The sequence below is a fragment of the Phalacrocorax aristotelis genome, chromosome Z (assembly GCF_949628215.1).
Source record: "Phalacrocorax aristotelis chromosome Z, bGulAri2.1, whole genome shotgun sequence".
Taxonomy (NCBI): domain Eukaryota; kingdom Metazoa; phylum Chordata; class Aves; order Suliformes; family Phalacrocoracidae; genus Phalacrocorax; species Phalacrocorax aristotelis.
The window spans coordinates 31,796,852-31,822,536 of record NC_134311.1 but is presented as its reverse complement, the minus strand read 5'-3'; the positions used below and the strand labels follow the sequence as shown (position 1 = coordinate 31,822,536).

Genomic DNA, 25,685 nt, shown 5'->3' with positions numbered 1-25,685 from the left:
CCCCAGATATATGCTGTCCCCTTCATTTGAGCCTGGGCACTGCTAGGAAAGCACTTTTGGGTCCAGCCCAAACCCACTGCGGGAATCATCCTCCAGCTGAACTGTATGGATGATCACAGCACTGTGTTCAGGGCTATTCTCAGGACTTGTTTGGCTCACTTTTACAGTTCCCACAAGGCTAGTAGGAACTGCATTGTCACTTATTATCCAGTGATAATTTCAATTGAAGGATATATTACAAGTAATAAAATTAGACTTTATTCACAGCTCGAATTCAAAAAGAGAATGGAAGCCTCTATAAGCTAGTGTTGAGAAAGTAAAGACAATTTCTGGCATTTATTTAAATAATAATTATAATAATCACCTTAATAATCTTGTATGCATATATCATTTCTCAAAAACTATCCAATCACTATTGTTATGCTCTATAACCTATGTCCATCTCTGATATAAATGATTATAACTCTGCAGAAACCACTATTTTATCAACTTATACCAGCTGGATATCTGTCCCACATACTACGAAATTTCAGGAATTGCAAAGCAATAAGGCTACAAGTAGACAATGAACACTTAATGTCATAAACATCAGTAATTTAACCCATTTCTCTTTGCACTCTGAATTACTGGTGAATTACTGTTATCAGTGAATAAAGTTCATGAAGACTTCTCATATTTTGAGCAAAACAAAACATGTCACTAATGCAGCCAATAAAAGCCTTTGTCACTTTTAGAATACACTTTCGTTTCTTGCAGTTTCTGTGCTAAATCCTTGTCTGGTGATCTTAAACTTCACCTGCAGTTTCAAACCAGTCTTCACTGATCGATTGATCTTAGTTTTTGCTCTTACATCACAGCATTACAATGATGGCATAATTACACCACCTTTGAAAAGACTTCACATAGGATGGCTCCATCACTGTACTGAGTTTGCAATCAGAAACTACAAATTCTGTAGGGCTCTTGGATGTTTCAGACTAAAAATGCTCATATTTATGTAAAGATATTCCTTCAGCCATAATAGGCAAAATGGACTTTTCTATAGAGGTCACCTGCCTTATGTAGAGTCTGAGGGATGCTTATAAATCCTTGAGTTAAAAAACAACCAAGTTGAACAGGCTATGCAAATAACATTTCCATCACTTCCTAAGATCCTAAGAGGAGCACAAGACAACAATACTCCATTTCTACAATATAAGTAAAACAAAACAACACCAGAGATTTGCATAATCTGAAGCTCATCTTGGACAGATAGTAAACAAGAAGTATAATCCCTTCTAATCCTCTGAGATGTTTCAGTGATGCCTGCTTAGTTTTTTTATTGCTAGACATAAAAAAGGTATCTCTGTAGCCTGGCACAAGGCTTAATGAGCTGTTCTAATTAGAATCAGTACTTTTGTCTTTCCTTACTAGCTATATACTCCTCAATAGCTAAGCTCTACAGTAAACAGAACGGTGTTACCTTTCTCACTGGACTTTCCCTGGACCCATGTCACTATGATATCATCCTCCCATAAGTATAAAGTTAGAATGAGTCCTCTGCAATGAGTTGCTATTATCACCTTTTGCAAGTCAGACATTAATATGCAAAATGCATGCTAATTTTGGGTGCCCAGTTCATGATGGTGGTGGTTTCACAATGAAAAATCCTGGGTAGTCCTAATAAGACATACTGCTTTCTTATTCCATACCATGGGCACGCCAGTCTTAATGTAAAGAATGCAACATCAAATAAAAGGCATGTCCCTAACTTTCCAGGTATTGACTTAAGACAGAATACCAACTACACATGTTTATCAGGATCAAATGTTCCCAGCAAATGTCATTATTTTAGAGATAAGAAAATTAATAAACCCTGTTTTTCCTATAGCATGTAAGATGATACTATCTGAACATCTTATCTTACTCAGTTGATTGATTTGTTTACTTTTTTAGGGGGATGATGACAGTCCTGGTGAATGTAATATAATTCAAAGAGTAAATCGTTCCTGTGGGAGATGGCTGTCAGCACAATATCCTGCAAATTCGAAGATATATGCATGCTCCTGCTCTGTCATCTGTTTGAGTTTATTTATCTTCATTTACAGTTATACACAGAGATGACAGAGATTATTCAAACATAAAAGCTCTTGAAGGACATTTAATGTAAGTTTCATTTCAGGTGACTCTAATGTGTATTTGGTATCATACTTTTACTGACATTTATCACTCTTTTACATGCACTGACATTATAAATATTTCTTTACAAAGCTTATACCGAAAATTTTTATCACAAATCTGTATCAATTCCTCCAGTGATACTATTTCTAAATCTTAAATCATAGCTGAGAACTTTGTATCTTTGAAAGCTTATGCTTCTGTTTACAGTAAGCAGTGCAACAATGACATTCCATTCATATATAGGATACAAAACCAGAATAAATTTGAAATAAAATCGTGTAAGCATTAAAACATCTGTGGCTTTGGCTAACTCTTTTTAAATTCAGTGGGTTTAGGGAACTGTACTTTTTAATCATATCTATACATTCAACTATACATATATGATTTTTATGGTAACTGAGGTAAGCAGAAACTTAAGCGCAAAGACCTATTCAGCTTGTTTCCTTAACTGTTAGGTGTTCAATATAATTTGTATTGCTTTTCTACCAGAAACATACCTTTCCAGTGTCACAGTCTGTTCCATCCATTGGTGGATCCAGTTTGGTTTTGCATTCCTTCTCAGTTTCCACCTTACACCACAACCCGGTGCAAATGACATGCTGAAAACCAAACACACAGGTATCTTATGCAAAATTAATTTCTGCATGCAATCCACTACTGTTGTCATAAAGTTACCAGTTTGATGGTACTGAAGTATGTTTAAAGACAAGTTAAACATGCACAAAACCCAAAGCGAGCAGATTCTGCTTAGACTTTTACTAATCACAAACACATGGAACAAGTCAAGCTGGTGTGTTGATAGACAGGGGAAAGAACCTTCTAAGGATAACCCTAGGGGTCACGGTCTTTGCACAGAGTGGATCTGACAAAGCACATAGGAACAACTTTGCCCCATGATGTGAAGCAGCCACTAAACAGATGCATTCCCCCAGAGACTGGAAGAGGTGTGAGCTTTCTGGGAATTATTTTAAAAAATAATTTATATTTTTACTCCTTTTATTTAGTGCTTATTCATTTTATGTGAAAGGGAGAAAAATAGCACTGTCACTAGCAACAAAAACCAAGGTTGTAAAATGAGTCCATTTCTATATACAGGGACTAATGAGTCTTCGTGCAGCTACACAGAACTATGTCCACGGGAGTTGTGTAAAAATGTGTTTGTGAGAAACTTTGAGGATTCTCTAGCACTTCCAAATCCCCCTTGTTCATACCATGCCAATGATTGCTGCTAGAATCTATTAATTCCCCTGGAAATATCTCCAAAAAGCAATTCAAACCTGATATCCACAAAGAAGACACAAAGTAAACTGACAAATCAGGATGAAATATTTTTGCTGGGAAGAAAAGGGAGATGAGAGAGATACTAGTCAGGAGTGATTTTTAGAGATGGAAAGAAAAGCTGCTTATTCTGTCCTTCTTAAGCATCAGAGTTTTACATTCTTCAAAAGGAAGAATAGCCTTGAAGTATGTTGGCTCACATTTCCCCAGATTTCCTTGGCAGCTTCCCCTATTTTCCTCCAAAAAGTCCTCCTTATCCCATGGTTTTCAGTCATGACTTCATTCTTTTCTTGTCTCCCCCCTTACCTGTGAACTGGGTGGAAGTGAACAGAGGGCATGTGGGGCTTCAGTTGTGGCTTAAATGTTACTGCATGTGCAGACTGATTTCCCCTAAATATGTACAGTACTCTCAAAGAGGAGCAAGAAGGATCAGGAGAGGGGGATGGGTTGCAGGGAGGATAAAAGATAAAGATCCACTGCTTTTTGAAACCAGAGTTGCCAGAAGACGTGCTTTTTCTGACTTTAATGATTTGTTACATTGGTAAACCTAGCAAAAGTCTCTGTGTCTTTTACACTATGCATGAAAAATGTGTGGTAAATCTTATGCTACCTTGAAAAAAGCCTTACAGCACAGGAATCATACTTGAACAAAAGATTGTGTCTGAACCAAGGAACAGGACAGTTCCAGTGGGAGTCTTGCATATAAAAATGTCTGTAACGCCAGCTTTCAAAAAAAGTCAGATTGTAGAGGTCTCAAGCATTGCACAGAAACAAAAGACAGGATGGCAGCTGTCAGACTCACTCCTGATTCATCCTGTAACAGTTTTGTGCTGAAGCTGAACTAGCAAGATGACAGTTAGCCTGTGCATATCCTAAAATATGTAAGTCCTATCCTGTTCCTGGGTAATTTTAAGAAGCATTTTTGAAATATCAAACTGTAATTTATGTTCTTATTCAAGGGAGAAAGAGAATTTATTCTTTTAATTTTTTTCAAACATGAACATTAAGATATAACTTCATAGCCAAGAACTAAACTTAGCAAGAAAACTTCTGGCCAGTTTTGGAAGACAATGTAGACAAGACAGTATCAGATGTTCATGACAAAGCGCTTCCATGCCAACTACGAAATGACAAATTAAAGTGTTGGAACAATTCCACAAAAATATATGCTAATTTAATGTTCCTAATTCAAACAATTTTTTTCACATCCCTAAATCTTCATTTGTCAATGGCTATATTTGAGGAAAAGCCATCCAGGTTTCCAAAAACTAAAGTCAAATTTTCCTTTATGTCACCACATTTTAATGTATGGTATCCTTTTTTTTTCGCTAAACACTTGGATCTTGTGGTCAATTTCACTTGCATATGACTGCAGAATGGCTGAGAACAAACCCACAGTTCCTTACAAATCCGGAAACAAGTCTATACTTAGGAAGACCTGAAGTCAGATTGACAAGGATTTGGATACCTGAACACACAGATGCATTTGAGCTGTGTAAAGTAAATAAAGTAAATCAAATCCAGATGCTTGACTTGCTAATGGGCTTTGTATACATATGCGTGTTTCTGCAAATACTTGTGTACCACCTCCTTATGAACTATGAACCTACGTCCCCCAGCAAGAAACGTCAAAGTGAATTATATCCACTTCACCAATTTTTAAAATAAGCACTCAAGATTACTTCAACATTTCATCCTAGACTTTAAGATTCCCAAAACCCAAGAAAACAGAGAAACAAAATTACTAAAACTGGAGGATGAATTGTACAGTTTTTTTCTGGGCTTTCCATTTCACTCAAATCACAAATAGACTCTTTAGTTACTCTTCAGATCATACTTCTGCTGCCAAAGTAAGAGAAATTGAGATTACTGTTATCATTTAACTTCTGACATTTGGGTATTTCTGCACGTGGCTGTGGAAAAACCATGATGCACAACTTGTTTTTTTCATCAGCAACCTGCAATGCTGCAGGTCAGGACTGATCTGAAAACTAACAGAAACCTGGAGGCCACTGTCAATATTACAGTCACTCCAAAACCAGAGCACAAACTTCTAAACCAGAAATGTACTCCTTTGGAAAGTTTCATTCAGTCAGAATCAGGATAGCTAAGTTAACATTCACAGGGGTTTACTAGTTACCTATCATAAGCACAGTTAAACAGCCACTACAGTTTTTTAGACTAGCCAAGGGAAGTAAGAGTTATTGGAGATGATACATTTATATTTGTGATACTAGGCTAAAATATTTCATTGTCTGTACACTAGAAAACAAAATATTGCCAAGCACACACAAAGGATATTTTTTCTGAAGGACTGTGTTAATAACAAAGTTTTTAACAGCAAAAGCTTGTAAAATACAATATGAAAGTCACAATGTACTACAAAAACAGCTGACAGAGGTCATTCCAACTTTGGGTTTGGTTTTTTTTTTTGAATGAAGCAGGTCTGTGTGCATCACACTGATGCTTTTCCAGTAATATAATAAGGCCAGGTTGAGAGGAAAGACCAGAGGCAAAAAGAGCATTTCAGAACTGTATTTGGGCAAGGTCAAGATTGTTTAAAGTGTGGTGGTGGAGATGAGGACAGATATCTCACCAGGACTCTAGTATTTCATGACTTTCATTATTTTCATTGTGATCTTTCCGTGAAATGCCTTAAAAATCACCAAGAAATATAACCAGTCTCCTCCTTTGCAAAGATCACAGCTGTGTTATGACAAGAGTTGTTTTAGTGGAACTGACCAGATAGCATTCGCATCCTGGACTTTAATCTTAAAAGCCAACATTTAATAGTTCAACAATTATATTAAAGTGTCAAGTTCTATAATCACATTTAATCATCAAGAACTACTTCTGAGCCATGATCTCACTATCTGTTACGTGAAACAATGTTAGGGTCTAATTGATCCTTGTGTGAGACATCATGGGCATAAAAGCAAACTTGGCTCCCTTACAAGATAAGCATGGCGACATCATATAAATCTTGTACTCTGAGATGCATACATATTTTTCTCAGGCACTATAAATTTTGCTTAGAGTATGAGAAAAAAGTAGTCTTTGAAATGAAGATGAAAGGAAAAAAATAAACTCTGGACAACATTCTTGAAAGAGGAGCGGGAAGGCTTACTTAGGAAAATACGGGAGCAGGCTCTCAGTGGTTCCTTTGGCCCTTTGCTTTAGCCATTAAATCATAAAGAGGAATTCCTGATAGCAAGGGAAAATAATTGGCATCTGCAGTGTTTCTCAGAGGCTGCCATGCAATGTGACTGTAAATTACCCTAAAGTGCTGCTCAATAAAATTTGTAGAAAATTATGCCTCAGCAGAAATGCATTATTGATTGTACTGTTGATATCTGTAGATTATTTTATATAATTAAGGAAACTATTTCCCATCATTACTCAATTGTTTTCTTAGTTGAATAGCTGTTATATATGAAATATATAACATAGTATTTCCTTATTACATATATGCTGTAATGTAAAAGACTGCATGGAAGTCTGGTCATCAAATTATCTTCCAGTCACAAAAAATAGAAGACTCTGACATAGTTCATAATTTATCTTTTACACAGTTAGTTACACTCAAGTGCATGAACTGTTCAGCAAGTAGAATGTATCCAAGAAATCCTGGGCTATAAATTGTTGGATTTACTGAAGTTTAAATGAAGCTTCGAAGAGTAGGTGTCTCTCATTTCCTGGCTTGTGGACAACAACTGTAACCACAGTAAACTGCCAGTTATTGGCAGAGTAGAAGAGAGTATACAGAAGTAAAAGAAAGTAGTTTGGATTTCACAGAAAATTCAGTGGTTGCCAATGTACAGTAAAATGATTACTTTAATAAATTCATACTGCAACTAATAAAGAGTAATAAAGAGCAAGTCTTATGAGGAGAGGTTGAGGGAACTGGGGTTGTTTAGTCTGGAGAAGAGGAGGCTGAGGGGAGACCTTCTCGCTCTCTACAACTACCTGAAAGGAGGTTGTAGCGAGGTGGGAGTTGGTCCCTTCTCCCAGGTCACTAGCGATAGAACAAGAAGAAACGGCTTCAAGCTGCATCAGGGGAGGTTTAGATTGGATATTAGGAAAAATTTCTTTACTAAAAGAGTGGTCAGGCATTGGAACAGGCTGCCCAGAGACGGGGTAGAGTTGCCATCCCAGGAGGTATTAAAAGATGTGTAGACCTGGCATTTCAGAGCATGGTTTTGGAGACATGGTGGTGTTGGGTTGATGGTTGGACTTGATGATCCTAGAGGTCTTTTCCAACCTTAATGATTCTATGATTCTATGAAAATACTGCATTCAGTTTAGAAAAACCTTCTAAATGTTGACTTCTCTATATGGCAGCCACCATAATCTATACAGTCAACACAGTGAACTTTGAATCACCTTCATCATATGTAAAATGCAGTTATTTAGTAGGTTATATTCAATATATTTGTTATTTCAATGCAACATAATCATATTTCAGAGGGAGATGATAACATTAGATACTGACTAACAGTACTTCACAGTTAGACAATGTTGGAGTTGCACCATCCACGTAGTAGAACTCATGAAGGATTTCTGGCAAGTTTACATAGCTTGGTTCAAGCCCAATTTAAATTGCAGTGTAATTTTTTTTCTTTCTCTTCATACATAAGAGAAACATATGTAAGAGCAGGACGGTGTTCTTACCTTTGGGCTGTGCTCTATCCATTGCTCTGAGTTTTCCCTTCACCATAGAAATCTTATTTAATTGGACTAGAGCACTGTAAACTTCCCTACAGAAGAGCTGAATTTAAGGCCCACAGCAGAGGAAAAAAAAGAAGGAGTATAGTGCCTAAGCTTGCTGTTACTAGCTTTTCAGGTCTAAAGTCTGAGGATCACATTTCTTGGTTTTTTTTTTTTTGTTGGGGGGAAGGTGGGAGAATAGATTTTGCTTCCAGACAAAAGTATGCAGAAGAAAACCAGCAAGGTGACTTTAGGGAGGTTGTCAGCAGAGCTTTGGAGAACTTCTGCCTCTGTGCTCTCACCAGACTGTCTCACTTCTGTCCTCAGTGTCTTTCCTTCATTTTTATGTAATTTCTAATCGGTCCAAAGCTCTTAAAGATGCATTTACAAAAATGTTGTGGTTCAGTATTTGCTGGCATGATTTCCAGTTCAGAGTTAGCAGTTTTGCAGAGGATTTTGGTGAAACTGTGGAAGGTTTTTCCCTTGATCTCCACTCAGAAACTGTTATCAAGTTCTCTTTTTCTTATGGTTAAGACCGTAAGGTTATCAAGGAACAGACTTGGTTTACGACAAAGACAGAAAGTTGCAGTTTCTCAGAAGAAAACTAATAGTTGAAAAGACCACTGCCTTTTTATATTGTTTTGCATCATTGCCAGGTTCTTTCCTCACAGCAAGCCCACGTATCTTTGGATTTAAGCTACAATGGTTTCTTAATGGTATCTTACTACTAATATTTAATATCTTAATAGGAATTTTTGCTAAACTACCATTTTAATATAAAGTCATGATCCTGTAAGTGGGCAAAAAAGGATGGCACAAGTGATTTAGCTGAAATGTGTCCTCTTACATACAAAAGCCAGAAGAGAGAATGATGTAAGATAATTAGGAATGAAGAATTAGGTACCACCACCCAGAGCCTAAGTACTCTCTGTGCAAACAGGTGAACACTACCAGGCTAGTTTTAACTGAATTTAATTTCCTAACATTTCTAAAATAATAATGAAAGCCAAAGAAACCTTGGAGTCAAGACCCCGAGAGAAGAATATTCACTACATCTGTGAATGAAACACAACAGATACGGGACCACTTGGCTTCCTGAATTTAAATGCCTGAATTAGAACTAAACACACGGGCATTAAAGGAGGGAAAGTGTCCAGAGAGATTAAAAGCATAGAAAGGTATTACACAACAGCAAGTCTCCAGGTTTGACTATCTCTTTAATTACTTTTTTAATTCTTTTACCTGGTATGGAAGACCAGAAGAAATAATGGGCTAACGCTGTACCATTTTCTTTTTCAGAATAGGTTTGTAGAGAATGAGAAACCAAAATCACATCTTTTAATTGAAAACAAAGTACTAAAAACCAAGAAACAGATTGCAGGCAATGAAAAAAGCACTTTGAAGTAATTAAGAACATTTGTAGAATCGTTACATTGCGTTGTACTGCTCATCTCTCAGACTGAAAATGTTTTCAATGAGACAATTAAAACAGTAACCAGTAACCTACAGCTCCATATTTTTTTTTCAGCTATGCCATTCTCTGCATGCGGTAGTCATACATGTATGGCAACGTTTACTTTAAGAATCTTCAGGATAAAGATTACTCTTACTGAAACTCACTAAAGAAAGAGTACTATGCCTAAGTAGAAAAGGTGAGGAGAACTGAAGAAATAAAGGCGTAAGGAATTCTGCTTTCATATTGAATACAACCGACATTTCCATGCTATCTGTCCGCTCTGACTCTGATGAAATTTTATTTCACAGTGCCTCCTAGCCTCCGATCTCTTAACCCGTATTCCATGTTCTTTGTACACTTGTGATATCATTTAACCATCTTGTCTTGGTTACCTTCTCAAGGGCATCCAACATGTTTAGCTTTTGTCCTGTTGATGTTAAAGAAGGATGATTCTTCTCTGTTAAAACCATTCTTAAAAAGCTTCTTCAATCAGATGTCTACTAGTATTAGGCCATAAAATTATTAAGAGCTCTTCAATTTTATTAATCTGCCTATTCAATGTTAATATATAGTGACACTGTTTCATGCAATGGGATGAAGCAATGTCAGCAAACTCACTTGAGTATTGGAACTCCTATTGCCATAGCTCTGCACAGTTCTGCCGGGGCTCTCAGGGGACCTGCTGGGAGGCAGGGTATATTCAGAAGTACAGAGAGCCCCCAGCTAACACCACTGCTTTCCCTCAGAGCTAGCACAGGAACAACATACTCTACTGAAAGTCAGATACAGAGGTTCAATACCAAAAACATAATGAAATGGAACCTACATGTGAAATCTGGTTCCAGTGGAATAAATTGCAAATATTTCACTTGCTGCAATGACATGACTTCGCACTATGACATTTTATGCTTCTAAAGTACAAGGAACATATCAGTGGTATGCTACGATACATCAAGATTCAGTATGTTTGGAGATCCAAAACAAGCCTTACAAGATAAACAAGTGAAAACGTTCATATTAACTTCAGAAAGCAAAGTGTAAACTTCTCACTTCAAAGATGCTATGTTCTCTTTCTCTCACAGGTATGCACAGAAACATCCCTCACAGAAAATGAGCTGGTAGGTGTATTTTTCTGAAGTATACACCCATCCTTACCTGCATTTCTTGGCAAAAGGAAGCAGTTGGTCCAAAAAGAATCTGACACTGTTCATCTGCAGTGTACGTCATTCCTGGGAGCTTGGAGGGAATAATCACAGAATTGAGGCTCTGAGGATTCATCTGTAGCAGACAGTTACTGGCCTTTGACCTGGCAATATGCAGAGATTCATATGCTGAGCAATCCTAAAGAGGCTGATTGTTATGCCGACTTAAACATGCATTTGTCATTACACAAACGTGGACTCTTAAGGGTTTTTTATTTGTCAGCATTGGGCTGTCATTCAGAGGAATGACTCCATATAAATTAATATGGCTTACTTGATATAACTTAATGGCATGTTCAGATGTTGCACATTTGCAGAAAGACAGTATAATTTATCAGCTATAATAGGAATTTCAGAAAAGTACTGGACAACATTTTAGTGTAAAACTGACTTAACTGATAAAGGTTTGGATAGAGACTTAAACAATTATAAAAAAGCAGACAATTTATAATGCATAGAAAATTGTGTACCTTAGTTTTCACATCTAGCAGGACCTCAGATTAATCACTTCAGATTAAATATATATATATTCACACACACACTTAAAAATATATGCATTTCTGACCTGGTAGCCAGAAATATAACTTATCTCAAAAAGTGAAAGAAAAATATTTGAAAATACTTAAACCTGTTAAAGCACTAACTCGTCGTTTTGATTTCTGTCTAGTTTCAGTACAAATGGGTCAGACTAACACATATAACTTATACTAGCTATTCCAGTTTCATAAAGCAGAACTTCTGAGGACTGCTTAACAGTTGCAAGTAAATTCTCAACAGATATGTTTATAAACTTAATATAGGAACAGAACTTTAGGGAATAGATCCTGTTTAAGAGATACAGAGTGAAACTAAATGTTTTAATTTGGTTTCTAGGTATACTTTTCTTTATTAAATACTCCTTCATAAATTTATATTTTAAAAATTTAACATGATGTAATTATATTGCATGGTTTGATATTGAATGGCACCACATAGATCAGACAAGCTACGTAACGTTCATAGGTCATTCACTGTCTGACATTCTTCAATACATAGCATATTCATATATATTAAACATATTTACATATATCTAAAATATAACTATATTGAAGCAGACATCTGGATTAACATAAGAAAATATAAAAATACAAATAATTGCTGAAAACAGATTTTAATCAATCTGTCAATATTATGTAGTTCATTATGATTTAAGTTATTTTGATGGATTATGCAAACACAGGTCTGCCACAGAAGTAGTAAAAATTATTGAAAACTTATTATTTTGGGATATTTATTGCAACTATTTGTAAATGACACATAGTAAGAGTTCTTTTTCTTGAATGATATACCTGAGAAATCTTTCCAGATCTTCCCTGCTGCACCGAGACCATGAAACATCCCCAAGATTCTGTCCTTTAATCCACTCCCCAGACATGATATGTAGACCATCTGCACAGGATGGGTGGTCATTGTCGTGGTTTATCCCCATGCTGAATTTTGAAGTTATTGAAAATAAACCAAAGCACAACAAAATAACAAGTTGTTTTCAAAATGTTTGTAAGTTAAAACTCTTGCAACAGGGTATGAAAAACTCATGTAAATTACATGTAGGATTCTCTTTTGATTTTTTTCCAAGATACCTCTCACAGAAGTACATGGAACCATGTGTGGAGGACAATTCTATACTGAGAGGTGAAAGTGAAGCATCATTCATTTGATGAGAAATATTACATTCTAATCAGGTGTTCAATATATACTTTGGACAACTTTTTGCGTGTTCAGTACTGCACAACTACTGCAGGCTTAATGAACTGCACTTCTCTTGCTAATGGCCAACAAAAATATTGAAAATTTACTTTCTGAGATCAGTAAATTTTCAATATTTTGGCAGTGATTCTATCTTAATTCTGTATGTAACTGGTTTGTTGGTATTTTACAGAGCAGTAAAATGCTTACTAGTTTAATGTATAATTATTGCATCTACGAAAAAAAAATAACCTAAATGTGTTTTCAATGTCTACTGTTAGAAATAACACTGATTAAGCAATTCAACGGATTGTGATTTGAAAGACTCAGCATCCATATGCATCCCAGTGAGTTCTCTCACAGGACACTGCAATGAAAAATTCTACTAAAAATTTGCTGGAAGCTGCTACTTTAACTAAAGTGAAGACTCACTGTCACTCTCATTCACAAGCAGTGAACAGAGAGAAAGAAGATTAGACTTAAATAAAAATAAAGTTTTCAAAATTAGCTAAGTGGATACATGCTTGACTGCAATTAAGAGAAATAAATGAAATACTGTGAGCTGTTTTTGAAGACTTGCAAATGAGTATGGGACTGTGCTCCAGAGCACTGGATTCAAAGTTGTGCTGGAATTTTGCAGTCCTAGTCTGCCCTGCAGAAAAACAAAACTTTAGAGTGAATAAAGCTTTATACCTTTTATTGATTCCTTCAAAGAGCAGTCAAATCGCTTAGAGACTGCAAGACAGAAGTTTGCTGCTTCTGTAGAAAAACTAGAGTACACATGCTTCTCCATATTTCACCACACTGCGGTTCCAAAGGGCAAAAAAGGCCTGCCACCCATCAATGAAAACACCAGCTCATTTTTCTTCTCCAGCCTACCCCCAAACCCCCTCATGACTAGATCAAATTTTACATTGTTCTGCAAGCTGCACTACCTAGTGCCTACTAATGAAATGAATTTAAATGCCGTGTAGGGCTTTATCTTGCTTATCAGAGTGCTCAGTCTCTTACAGTGATGTGCACACCCCACAATCGGGAGCACTGGAACAGCTGCCTCTGCATGAATTGGATAATTTTGTTAGTTGTAAACAGTGTAACCGAGGTAAACAGATCTGTCTGACCCATCTTAGCTTCTGCCTTTTCCTGAACTGCCTGAATGGGACATAACAACTACACAGAAGTGCCTCTGCATTTCCCTTACATTCTTCTTATGTGCCTCACACACAGAATTCGAGATGTCCGTATCTCCAGACTTTTATCCTATACTATAGAACTATAGAAGAAGACACAGAAAAGCTAATGACACTTTAATTTGATGACTGCACATGAAACATATTTTGCTTACAGGTCTTCAATTAACTTCATTAATCAGTGCCACATATATACAGTATAATTTGAAATAAAGCATTTACAACATACAAGTACACAAAAACTTTTGGATAGAATTTATTACAGAATTGATGGCTCCAATTTATGCAGAGTGGGAATTAACATATTTATATGCTATTTAAAACATTTTAAAAGTTAAAAATGTTTTTAAAATTAAGAAATATTTTCTGATTATTATTGTTTCCCATCCAGTCTGAAGAGCAATTCCTGAAGTCAGACTTCATCACAAATGAATCTGTAAAATCACCCAGAAAAACGTGTGCTGAGCTGAAGCCTAGATGTTGGCTGTTTCAAAAAACAACTCCGCTAGCCACCATTACAGACGAACAGTGTAACCCCTTTTTCCAATCTATTACCACAGAAGCATTCTGTATAGTCTATCAGTACATGAATTCTGAGGACAACATTGTCTTTTAAAGTAAGAAGTGGCAAAAATTGTTGTATTTATAACAACTGTGTACATCAGCAACATTAAGCACTAATAAAAAAATCTAATTCCAACTGTCTTCCAATACGTCAGCTGCTATACTTTTGTAACAGTTCTCCTATTCTGCTTTGACATTCAGATGTAGTTCGAAGTATCTGCACTACTCCAACAGGATTCATTCCTCCATACAATTCCACCTCCAAATTAAATACACATAACAAAATATCCAGCAAGCAGCAAAGATGAATATCAAAGCCTTTGACTATCAGCATGAATAGCTACTTCAAAAAGGAAGTACAGGTCATTATGTTAACATCAACTAATTAAATCACAGGACAATGCTAAAGTAGCAGTGGAACCTGCTCTTAAACATTCTCAGAAATCTTTTCCTCAATACATACTGCTGATCTCTTCTATAGCGTTGTAATGACCGCATACTTTTATCTGACCTCGGATCAACTGCAAGATCACATAAAAGCAGACATGCAGTAGTACTGACTTCTGATTTCATTCACCACATCACATTGTGTGTGTGGTGAAAGAAAGAAGCTGAACAGTCATTGCTACCTTCCCATCCAGCAAGACAGTAAGTAATGTGAGCGGGTATAGCTACTCCTTTGTAAACAAGCAGGGATATAACAATATCCAATGCTCCCACTGGCAGCCATGGTATTTTCTAGCCTTCCTTGCTGTACTGTCTCCATAAAAGAGACAACTACATCTTTTCACTAAAACAAAGGCACTGCAGAAACTGGGTCTGTGTAAGGTGCTGTTCTATGCTCTCCCTGTGGAATTAATTATGCTAGCATTGGACACATTGCCCTCTCTGTCCATAAGCTCCTCTCTCCCACTGCTGTGATCATTCAACCTCATGCAAGATTAAAGCAACACCATGTGCATATGGGAGGAAGACAAGGGAGTTTGGGGTAAGAGGATAACTTTATAACAGTCTGAAAAAAACATAATGAACCAGTCTGAAAAAAACATAATTAACAAAGAAGGCAGTGCTGTGCTTTAACAAGTAGCAGATCATATCTATATGGACATAAATAAAATTCTTTTTTCACTGATATATAAAAATGCTCCACCCATTTTGGTTAAAGACTATATATGTCAGATATAATATGAAAGTAGAAAGTATCCAATGGAATGCATTCCCTAACTAAAATATTAGCAATATTCCACCTGACACTATGCAACTAAACTATATTTTATTAATCTCAGTTTAAAAGCATTTTGACAAAGAGCTTTGGTCAAATAAACTCCACTAACATTATATACGTGGTTGTCAAGCCAAGAGAAAAAATATATTTATCTAATAAAAACTCTAAAATTTGTGTAAAAATCACTGCTTTATTCTTTTTTTTTGGTGATATCATGCAGAAAGTGTGAACAATTTCTGCTAAATTTTGAAGATGATCCCTATGGATGTTTAATGTGCAGTAGGAATAGTACAAAGAATTAACAACTCAGGCCACTGAAAGTGGGAGACAAATACCAGTTCTACTTTTCAGTTAAAAAGTAATTATTTTACAATTTACTACTGCTGCAATTATATATGCACAGTTGGATTCAAGGCAGACGACATCTCTCCTGTCTTCAAGGGAATTGGTTATATTCTTGTGGGCATAAAATCCATTCCAATGTCAATGCACGTACAGAAGAAGTGCTAAGTACAACACTTTGATTTGATTATACCTGAGTATTAAGAAATAAAAGCTCTTTTAATTCTCAACACAGGATCCTCAATCATTATGCTATCCTAAAATAAATTAAATAAGGCTATGCACACACCTTCTGGAAAGAATTAGGTCTGCATTGTCAAGTGCTATTTTATATTTCTTCTCACTACAGGACTCCAAAATTCTCCTACACGTGCAACATTCATGGCACCACGGATTTGCTCAGTGACCCCACGCTCTTCCAGGTGGAAAGCTTTGTATTATTTATTTATTATTTTCATTCTGCTTTGCAAATGGCAGATGATGACCTGGTTTTCACCATCACATTCCACTGAAATGCACAGTAGTGCAGCTGAACAAGAATGATGCTATTAAACTAGAAACAGGCAATGCAGGCACAAAGACTAAGTAGTATCAAAAACTTAAAAATATAGGAGCAATTAATTGGGTGAGTTCAGACGGATATGGAGGATTACTTTAGGTGTCTCTGTAAATAAAAAGAACTAGAATTAAAAATATTAAAGAAGACTGCTGTTCAGAGTTTTACAGTCACTAATCGAAGACAGGTTAGGAAATGAGATATGGATTAGGAAAATGATAAGAGCAAGTACCCAAGGAAGCAGGGGCAGGTGGAATATTCAGTATAATATATAAATCGTCAGATCCTAAAAGGTGAAAGTTCAGCCCAAGGGATATAAGCATCAGAGGAATGATGAATGTAAACTGCAGATCCAGGATAAGAGTACTAGCTCATGCTCACGACAGAATTAAAATTATTGGAAAAAACTTTCCCTTTATGAAGGAGATAGTAAACCTCTGAATGCTACTGCAAGTTTACACCTGTGATGTGTGATGGGAACAGGGTGGCATCTGATTTCCTTCAAAATTAGTATTTTTATAAATGATAACTACATAGTGTTTGTAAATTTACTGCAATTATTATCCTATAGATTTTTTTCCATTCTAGCAAACAAACAAACCACAAATATATGATGGATTGTATTACTTTAAAAAATAAAAATAAGAATTAATTAAAAATAATTATTAATTTCAAAATGGTGTCCTCCCTATTACTTCCACTGTTTTCTTTTTTGTCATCGTTACGTGCAATACTATGTTAGAATGATTGAAATCTCTTGAATTATGGACTTGGAAACAACAATGTTTAAAAGCTTATATGGCATATAATAGAACAATGATTGTCCAAACAATTTGTCTAGTCTGAAATTTTGTATATCACAGTATCACAAGGATGTATTTGACAAGGAAAAATAACTTCACACATTTGACTATCTCAGACAGGGAGAGGGAAGCTGCATTACTGTGTTAGGACTTGTATTGGACTTTTTCAACATAAAAAAGTTTTATCACACTGCTATCTTTGTAAAGAAAATTATGTATACAAACACAGTAGTAGCAGATTTTTATAAGCTATTTTATGAAATTAATGCAAAAATATTTATTATTGTAAGTCGATTTGGTTTTTTTTAAATTGCAGTTGATGAAAGAATGTCTTGTATAATTTTTTTATAAGTGCTTTAAAACATATGAGGGCTTCATGGATCATTGCACAAATGGGATAGGAAACATGGTTCTACTTGTCACTGAATTATTGAATTATTTAGCCTAAAGCAAATTGAAAGGCGAGTAACCCAGCTACAGAAAAACTATGATGGCAAAAGGTAGAACATGATTTCTTTTGGAAAAACTTTGTCTTAAAAGGAGGAATCTACTGCACAAGAAAACCCCAATCTTCTTGTTAATAATTTGAGGATAAAAAGAAAACAATCAAAAGAAATATGTTTAGGCAATGAGTATTTCTGTTCTGTGAATCATTGATCATTACCTAGGATGTGGGCAACTCAGATTACATTTTCAATCTTAAAACTATTGGGTAAAAAAATACCACATGTATATTAATATATAGATATGAACATATACTGCATGCTACTGTCCAGCTGACTTGGTAACTTTTGCTAAACTTTGCTAAAGTTGCTTTCTTCTCTATTGCTCCAACGCTTCTACCACTATGCTGGATCTAGACACAGTACCGTGCCATGGTCCTTTGACTTAAGTATATAAATAATTTAAAGCTTTGACATGACAGATGTATTTAGCAGCATAACATGAAGATACATATGGTCCCTTGCTGAAGTTTTTTACAGAGAATATTAATACAGGAGAAGTACTCACTGCTGGCAAATACAATGCCAATGCCACGTCCTGCAAATTGCAGTATTTCAAGATAAACAATTACGTTTATGACTTTAATCTTATGCCAAGGAAAAAAATTGATATATAAATTTTCTTCAAATGGAAGAAAATATGTAATCAGGAAAAAGACTTTGAGCTACCACATACTCAGTGAATAGACCAAAAAATAATTAAGTTTCCTTATTAACAAAAACCATTGACACTATTAGGATGTTTTGCCAACTTTTTCACAGCTGTTTTAAATGTTCAGACTACCAATTAAGCCTATGCATCCTGTAGGCTGTTGTTCAGTTACTAACTGTTCAGGTTACAAAAACTATTCTAAGGAAAATTAACTGTAAATCCATCCTGGAACATTATCGTCTGTCAGAAATGGAAGCCTTGATACCTTCCTACAGAAAGAATTGACTAATCTTCTACATTTCAAGTACAAAATTATAATATCTTTTTAACTAACCAAAAATGCTGATGCAGTGCTATTTGCTGTCTCAGTGCTTCATTTCTTCCCGAGTTGTTTCTTTCCTCAGCTGTCTAGCTACCAGCAAAAGGCTAGTGAAGCTTGATTTCTGCTAGGCATTGTTGTGATGTGTTTGCATAAAATAAGATCTTTCTTGAGCCTCTGTCTGTTCTTAGAATTGGACCAAGCAAAACTATTTTTTTCTCCTGGGTTTGAACCACCATATGAATTTTGAGAGTAAGAGTAAATGGAAATGCAAAGTTTGTAATAAACTGCATCCTTTTCTGTCATCTCTAATTGCAAGTGTGTTTTGCTGGACAATTTCCAGATCGCTGGCAAGTTTGGTATGATATACCCATCTGCCCAGTAAGATCCTAGGCTGATTTAAGTCAGCATAACTTCATGACTATGGAACACAGACGCCTACTTTGATATGCACGCAGGAATTCCAGAAACTACTGATTTTTAAAGAACTTAACCTACTAAAGCATGAAAACTGAATGACAGAATCTAAGGTGATCTCAAGGACGTTGTGACTGCTTTTTTGGAATAATGGGGGTTTTTTTGCCATTACTTTCTATTCACTTTCATTGGAGGGATATTAAATGTCTGCCTGTACAGCTGAACACCTAATAGACACTTTGAACTTCATTAAAATAACTTTAAAAAAACCAAACCAGATATTTTTAAAAAGGCTTTAAAGATCAGCCAGTGCACTGTGAGTATTTATTACAATAGTTTTGAACAGTTATCTTATGGATTCTTCTCCTAATCTAACAAAAAAACAAAAAGGCAGCATTTGTGATTAAACTCCTGGAGTGATTCTCATATAGATCATGTTTGAAATAAAGAATATGTAATGCTGAAATGCAATACAAATAGAAAACCCCCTTTAATCAAAACACGAAGTAACAAAGGATAAGCATTGTCTCTTTCTTATTAAGAGTAAATTAAATAAAACTAGTTTCTTATTAAACAAGTACTACGCATTATAGATAAAATTTCCTGTGAAGAATATTTTTGAACAAACAGGACACAAAATGTTACCACAGATAGTAAAACAATACCAAAAATAATATAAAAAGATGTCCCTGTTTTATGCAGTTATCCACAAACTGCAGAGTATAGCCATTTCTCTGTACATGTGTCAATGATACAAACACACGCATATAATTTCTTACAGTTTGCTGTGCATGCATTTTTAAAATCATTATAAAGCTCCGTTTTGCAAACTGCAGCTGTGCTTTTCAAATTGGATTGCTCAAAGTTAGCTTCCTGTGTCTACACTTCAGTTGGCATTCAACAATATTTTGAACAAAAACTCGTAATGATGAAAATGAGTTTAAACAGTTAAAGCTCAACATCTCAGACAGTCAGGCTGCTTCTGTATCCAACTACCTGAATATTTCTGTGTCTACAGATAGATTAATATCTGTATCTACACATCTAAACTTGCACTCAGAAATCCAGCTTTGGACTGTTAGCTAAAAATGACAGAAAAATTAAGGAAAGGAGCAATGGGGGGAAAATAAGAGAGTCTGCACAGCTGGGAGCAGGCCCCAGTGACAGGCACTTCCCCTGTGCATTCCACCCACTACCCCTGTAGCCCATGGGATCATGGATTTACAGGAGAGAGAGGGAAGCAAGTACATTATTTGGGGACAGGTTACTGGCACAGTCCTCAGTGCTGCAACAGTTCTGCAGCAGCTTCCTTCTTATTCCGTAGTCACTGCCACAGGAACACCTAACATTGTAGGACCCCAAGATGACCTGAGTCAGGATGCTGGGAAGCAAGAGCTCTGAGAGCAAGGGACCCCAGAGTGATATTACATCCATTACTGAATAAAGTCATAGCTTCATTGTCAGAAAATGGAGTAACTATTTGAACACATCAGCTCAGTATACCCTTGGTTAAATAACCTACACTTTGCAAATGTCTTTTAAGTCAATCATTTATCAACAAATCAGAGCTGGCTAAATATATGACAACATGGTATCTCTCCTATGCAGATCTACTTTCAAAGAAATGCTATGCAGAGCATGTAAAAGCAAGGTATATTTTGAGATTCATCTACACTTTCTAGAATTTTTTTTAAAAACATACTGTTTATGCTTATAACTATGAAGGGATTTTCTTATATTTGAATGTTCCAATGCTTGGAATAATAGGGCTCCAAAATTTGCTAGCCCGTCTCCTTCATGGTAGTAAGCAAATTATCAACTCACATATAAATTATCAATTAATGTCAAAACCATCCAAAGTTTTAAAAGGATGTATTTGAATTAGAAGATATATGTCTTTCTGTATTGGAATTACAGACAGAAATAGAGGAACAATTTCACATCAAGGAAAGGGGAGATAGAAAACCATAACCTTCAGAGAAGGTCTGAAGCTGGAAAAAAAAAGATCATTAAAACATTAATAAAATAGCATATAGTCATGTTGAACCTAGTAGTTTCACCTTTTTACTCTTTCACTCGAATCAAAAGCCTGAGTAACGGATTGCAGGACAAACTTGGGAAACATACTCTACTAATGAAGGCAGCTGCAAGTACTTGTACTGAAACATTTCTGCAGTTGAGGAACCTGAAAAGACCTCCTCCTACACCATGAACTCCTTAATACTTTGACCAGTTTTTGTTTCAAAACTATTTTTTAACTTACCACACCTGCTTTTATTCCTGCAGGAAACAGGTTTTCAACTTCCACAATTGCTTACCTCATAATTTCATCCTGTGGTCCACTGTCCTGAGATCATATATTATTTTATTTATGGTTCACTTCTTAATCAACTATTATGTTATGAGCATTCAGAAAACTTAATGTGGCTGCCTTCTCAGAGAAGAAAATTGCACTATAGACAGAAAGTAATCTTCTTCCTTCATATTAAAACAGCATTAAAGGGTCATTTTTTTACTTTCTAATTTATTCTAAAAAATATTTATCCCATATTTTTGATGTAAAATAAATGTAATTAAATAATTATCCAGATAAGAACAGTACAATCTATCACATGGCTAGAAGCTTACTATCTCAAGTAAGAAGAGAACGGTCCTGTGGAAGCAGGTAATTTCAGCAGCAAATTTTGATTTTGTGATTCAAATCATGGATTGTTCAACTAAATTCTGTTTTCAGGAATAAAACCTGTATTCTCTTAATACACATACTGACAATTACAGTCCTAATATAGGGACTTTTCCTTTTTTTGGAAAACAAAAGTAAGCTATGCTTATCATGACTTAGTAGGAATTACGAACTCTGCCTTTGTAGTCAGTCCTAGAAAAAGTGAAGGAATATGGGAGGGGAGGGACTCTTTTCTCATTCATAAGAAAGGCTGCTGTCACTGACCAAGTGGCCAGAGAGTTTTCTTCTTCTCTTTTTTTCCAAATGAATCCCCAAAACTCTCTCCTGGTGGAGGTAACCTTTGAGAAAGTTGCTGGTCTAAGAAGTAGGAGACTTAAAATTCTTGGTACACCCCACAGTTAGGTATTTTGGAAAAAGAAAAGCAGTGCCACTATCCTGTAAAACCTCTCCACACTTCTTTCTCAAGACAGAAAAGTCATTAAAATGTAAACAGTGGGTGTTGTATATGCATATCGACCCAACTATCAAGTAAGGCTTTATTCTTTCTCTCACAGTTTAATGTTAAGGGAACAAAAAAATACTAAACAAATACTTTGACTTAACATTTGAGACAAAATGCCATGTGTCAAATGCCTTAATTTAGTGATCCTTACTGATACAAATCCTACTGTGCAGTTTTATCACTAGAAGTGACCACTACTGCTCCTGAAGTTTCTCATTATACTTGTGATTAGATGATTTTCAGGATTCTACTTTAACCTTGTAAGTATCAAAATAGCTCTTTTTTTCAGTTACTTTAATGAGATTCCCCACTTCACATTAGCAACTCATTCACAAAGATTAGTAGACAGTTGGTTTTATTACTCTTGTTGATTTTGTTGTGTTCTGTTATCGTATTTTGGACTGTGATAACAAAAATGCATGGAGCAACCGATGCTCCATTAGCATTTCCTGGTCTCCCATTTAAAACTCTTTTCAACTTCCACTGGACTTCATATGGTTGTTTAATATTGACACAAAAAATAGATGTCATTTACTTATGAGTTATTAAGTAGGTGATTGAAAAATTCCACACACTTCCTGTTTGGAACTAGAAAAATACTTGGTAGAATATCCTGAATTTTAAAAATAGGTAAATTTCATATTTCACAAAACACCACAAAAAGAATGCAGATGTGTATAAAACTGATTCTGAGAAATTCCACCAGTATCTCTTTCAACTGTTCAGAGCAACTTTTAAAGTACGCTTAGAGCACACAATAATTGCTAATTAATGTATTTTGAGATACTGCATTTTACATCTATCCTTTATTTCTCCATACTTAAGAGGGACCCATATGCCAGCAATCATGTAAGTAAAATGAAGACAAAAGTGTTATTTGATAACCGAAATAATAGCACTCTCTCTTCTCTCAGTTCTCCACACAGAGACAATGTCTTTTAATTCATGTTTGTTAGTTTTTGTTCTGTAATATGACTTCGTTATGTAATTACCTAATTGCTCATCAAATTTATTTTAACAAATAGGATTTGATTATTAAAAAAAAATCCATTGATGTGTTATAGTTTTTAACCTCTGATTACACAGAGTGCTTCCTAATACTTCAAGAGGAAGCTCCAAAATCAACTGTTGACTTACAACATTATTTCTCAATATCATTAAAAGATCATCTGTTTTCAGATAAACATGGCTAGAAGAAAGGCACTTCATATTGCAAATTAAGGTTTAGTTTGCCATTGTGTTTCATTTAGAGTATATCTGTTTTAATTTGAAAAACTAAGAAAACCACACACAATGCTTAATAAACATCCACGTATCAGAAATATTCAATATAATTAACTGTAATTCTTCAGCTGTGTTCCTGTGTAAGCAAACCTAAATTGCTGGACAGGGGGTATAACTCACAGAATCACAGAATCTAGGGTTGGAAGGGACCTCAGGGATCATCTAGTCCAACCTTTCTGGGAAGAGCACAGTCTAGGCAAGATGGCCCAGCAGCCTGTCCAGCCGAGTCTTGGAAGTGTCCAACATGGCCGAGTCAACCACTTCCCTGGGGAGATTATTCCAATGGTTGACTGTTCTCACTGTGAAAAATTTCCCTCTGATGTCCAATCAGAAACTCCCTAAGATCAACTTGTATCCATCCCCCATGTCCTCTCCATGGGACTCCTTGTGAAAAGAGAGTCTCCATCTCCTTTGTAGCTACCCCTTAAGTACTGGTACATGGTGATGAGATCCCCTCTGAGCCTCCTTTTCTCAAGGCTGAACAAACCCAGTTCTCCCCTCCCAAATCCCCATAACCTGTATTTATGCAAAAGACATCAGTGACAATAGAGGTCTGCCAAATTGTTCTGAGTTTGCAAATGATCATGAGGTTTTACCAGAGACAAATGAATTTCAAATATATAGATAGCAACACAGAGGTTGGCATGTAAAAACAAGCACTCCAAAAGCAAACTGATTTTTTTCAAAGGTACTTTTATATTCATCGAAACAATGGCAATTGTGAATGTATTTGTTTATGTCCTCAGGCTGATCAATTAAAATCAACAGTCTATACTGCATCCATTTTAAGTCTATTTGAATGATAATTTATGAGCAAATATATTCTTTGTTATCTAGAAGACAAAATAATTCAGGGGTTTTTCTTTGTACTTTGAGAGGCAAAGTCTTTGAGAAAGTTTTTGCTTCTCCTACGCTGCTGAATAGGACTCTCTTCACAATGACAAGAGCAACTAGAATGGTTAAAGACAAAAAAAAGAAAGCAAAAAAAGAAGGTAGCAGTTACGTGACTTCAAGATTCAGAAAGAGTAAAATTTTCTAGAAAAAAGACAGTTAGGAATGAGCAAGACAAATACCTCTGTGAGAAATATTCTAGTTACATTTGAATCTGTTGAGGTCCTTTTCAATGGAACCTTCATTCAAATGTTTGTCTCCACATATTTTTACATGGTCTCTCTACAAAGGGTCAACTACTTCTAGTGTGCTCTTTGCACTCACCAGGGTTAAGCTGGCAGACAGAGACACTCATGCAGAGAAAAAAAATGTCTCTGGAGTACCACCTTCCTCTCTTTGGGGCAAGACCACTCTATTTTAAATTGCAACTAGACTGGCTCCAGAACGAGGCAAGGATCAAGCTGAATGCCTCTGCATGATCTGCACTGGAGGCTGCCCCTTTTTTTTTTTTTTTTTTTTTTTGTGGCAATTGTTCAGATATGTCTCTGGCTACCTATTCTTTCACTTTTGTGGTACTCTTCCTGATTTCTGTGTGGCTTGTTACTAGCGTTCATGAGGTTGAATTTCTTGAAGAAATGTTATTTCTTGAAGAAATAACATCCTGTCCTTTACCATTAAAACAGATTTGGTTTATTCTTTATTTCCATTGTTATACATCTATTACAGTACCTGCAAAGAAATGTGAGAGTGTCTCTAAGGATATCCAAACAACATTATTAGTGTGAGAATATGATAGCTGGGATAGCATCATGATTTCTTTTTCCAAATTTATTTGAATTAATATGGAGGAATTTGAAAGTTCTCAAATTCCATAGTGTAGCCTTTAACATTTTTTCTCCCAGGGTTCATGCATCAGCAGTTTAGTTTTTATATCCCTGTAGGAAGATCAGGCTAAATCCTTTCTCTTCCTCAGTGCCACATCAATGCAAATCCACGAAAACATTTCAAGCTGAGGACTGAATGCAACAAGGATTACAGAGCCTAGCCTGTGCAGCAGTGTTGGAAGGACTGCTAGGATGAGTGGTAACAGCAACTTCCCTGTCTAACTTCTTCCAGATACTGCTTGGCATCCAGCAGCCCTTAGAATGTCAAAGATAGGTCTGAATTCTTCGCTGCAAGGCAAAACCTTCTTTATAAGATCAGCATCCCACATTCTCAAATTTGCT

General features: G+C 35.8%; 1 protein-coding gene and 1 long non-coding RNA gene across 4 annotated transcripts in view; one reads left to right on the top strand and one right to left on the bottom strand.

Annotated features, from left to right (window-relative positions):
- ADAMTS19 (ADAM metallopeptidase with thrombospondin type 1 motif 19) overlaps positions 1 to 25,685 on the bottom strand; it is a 155,846-nt gene that overhangs the window by 53,497 nt on the left and 76,664 nt on the right. For all 3 annotated transcript variants that reach the window (XM_075079693.1, XM_075079694.1, XM_075079697.1), the window contains 3 exons: positions 12,132 to 12,272; positions 10,757 to 10,907; positions 2,658 to 2,759 (listed from right to left, as the gene is read on the bottom strand). In XM_075079693.1, the coding sequence (XP_074935794.1) occupies positions 2,658 to 2,759; positions 10,757 to 10,907; positions 12,132 to 12,272 (394 nt within the window). The remainder of the gene's footprint in view (positions 1 to 2,657; positions 2,760 to 10,756; positions 10,908 to 12,131; positions 12,273 to 25,685) is intronic.
- LOC142050689 (uncharacterized) overlaps positions 1 to 25,685 on the top strand; it is a 655,132-nt gene that overhangs the window by 606,969 nt on the left and 22,478 nt on the right. The gene's annotated exons all lie outside the window — the stretch shown is intronic.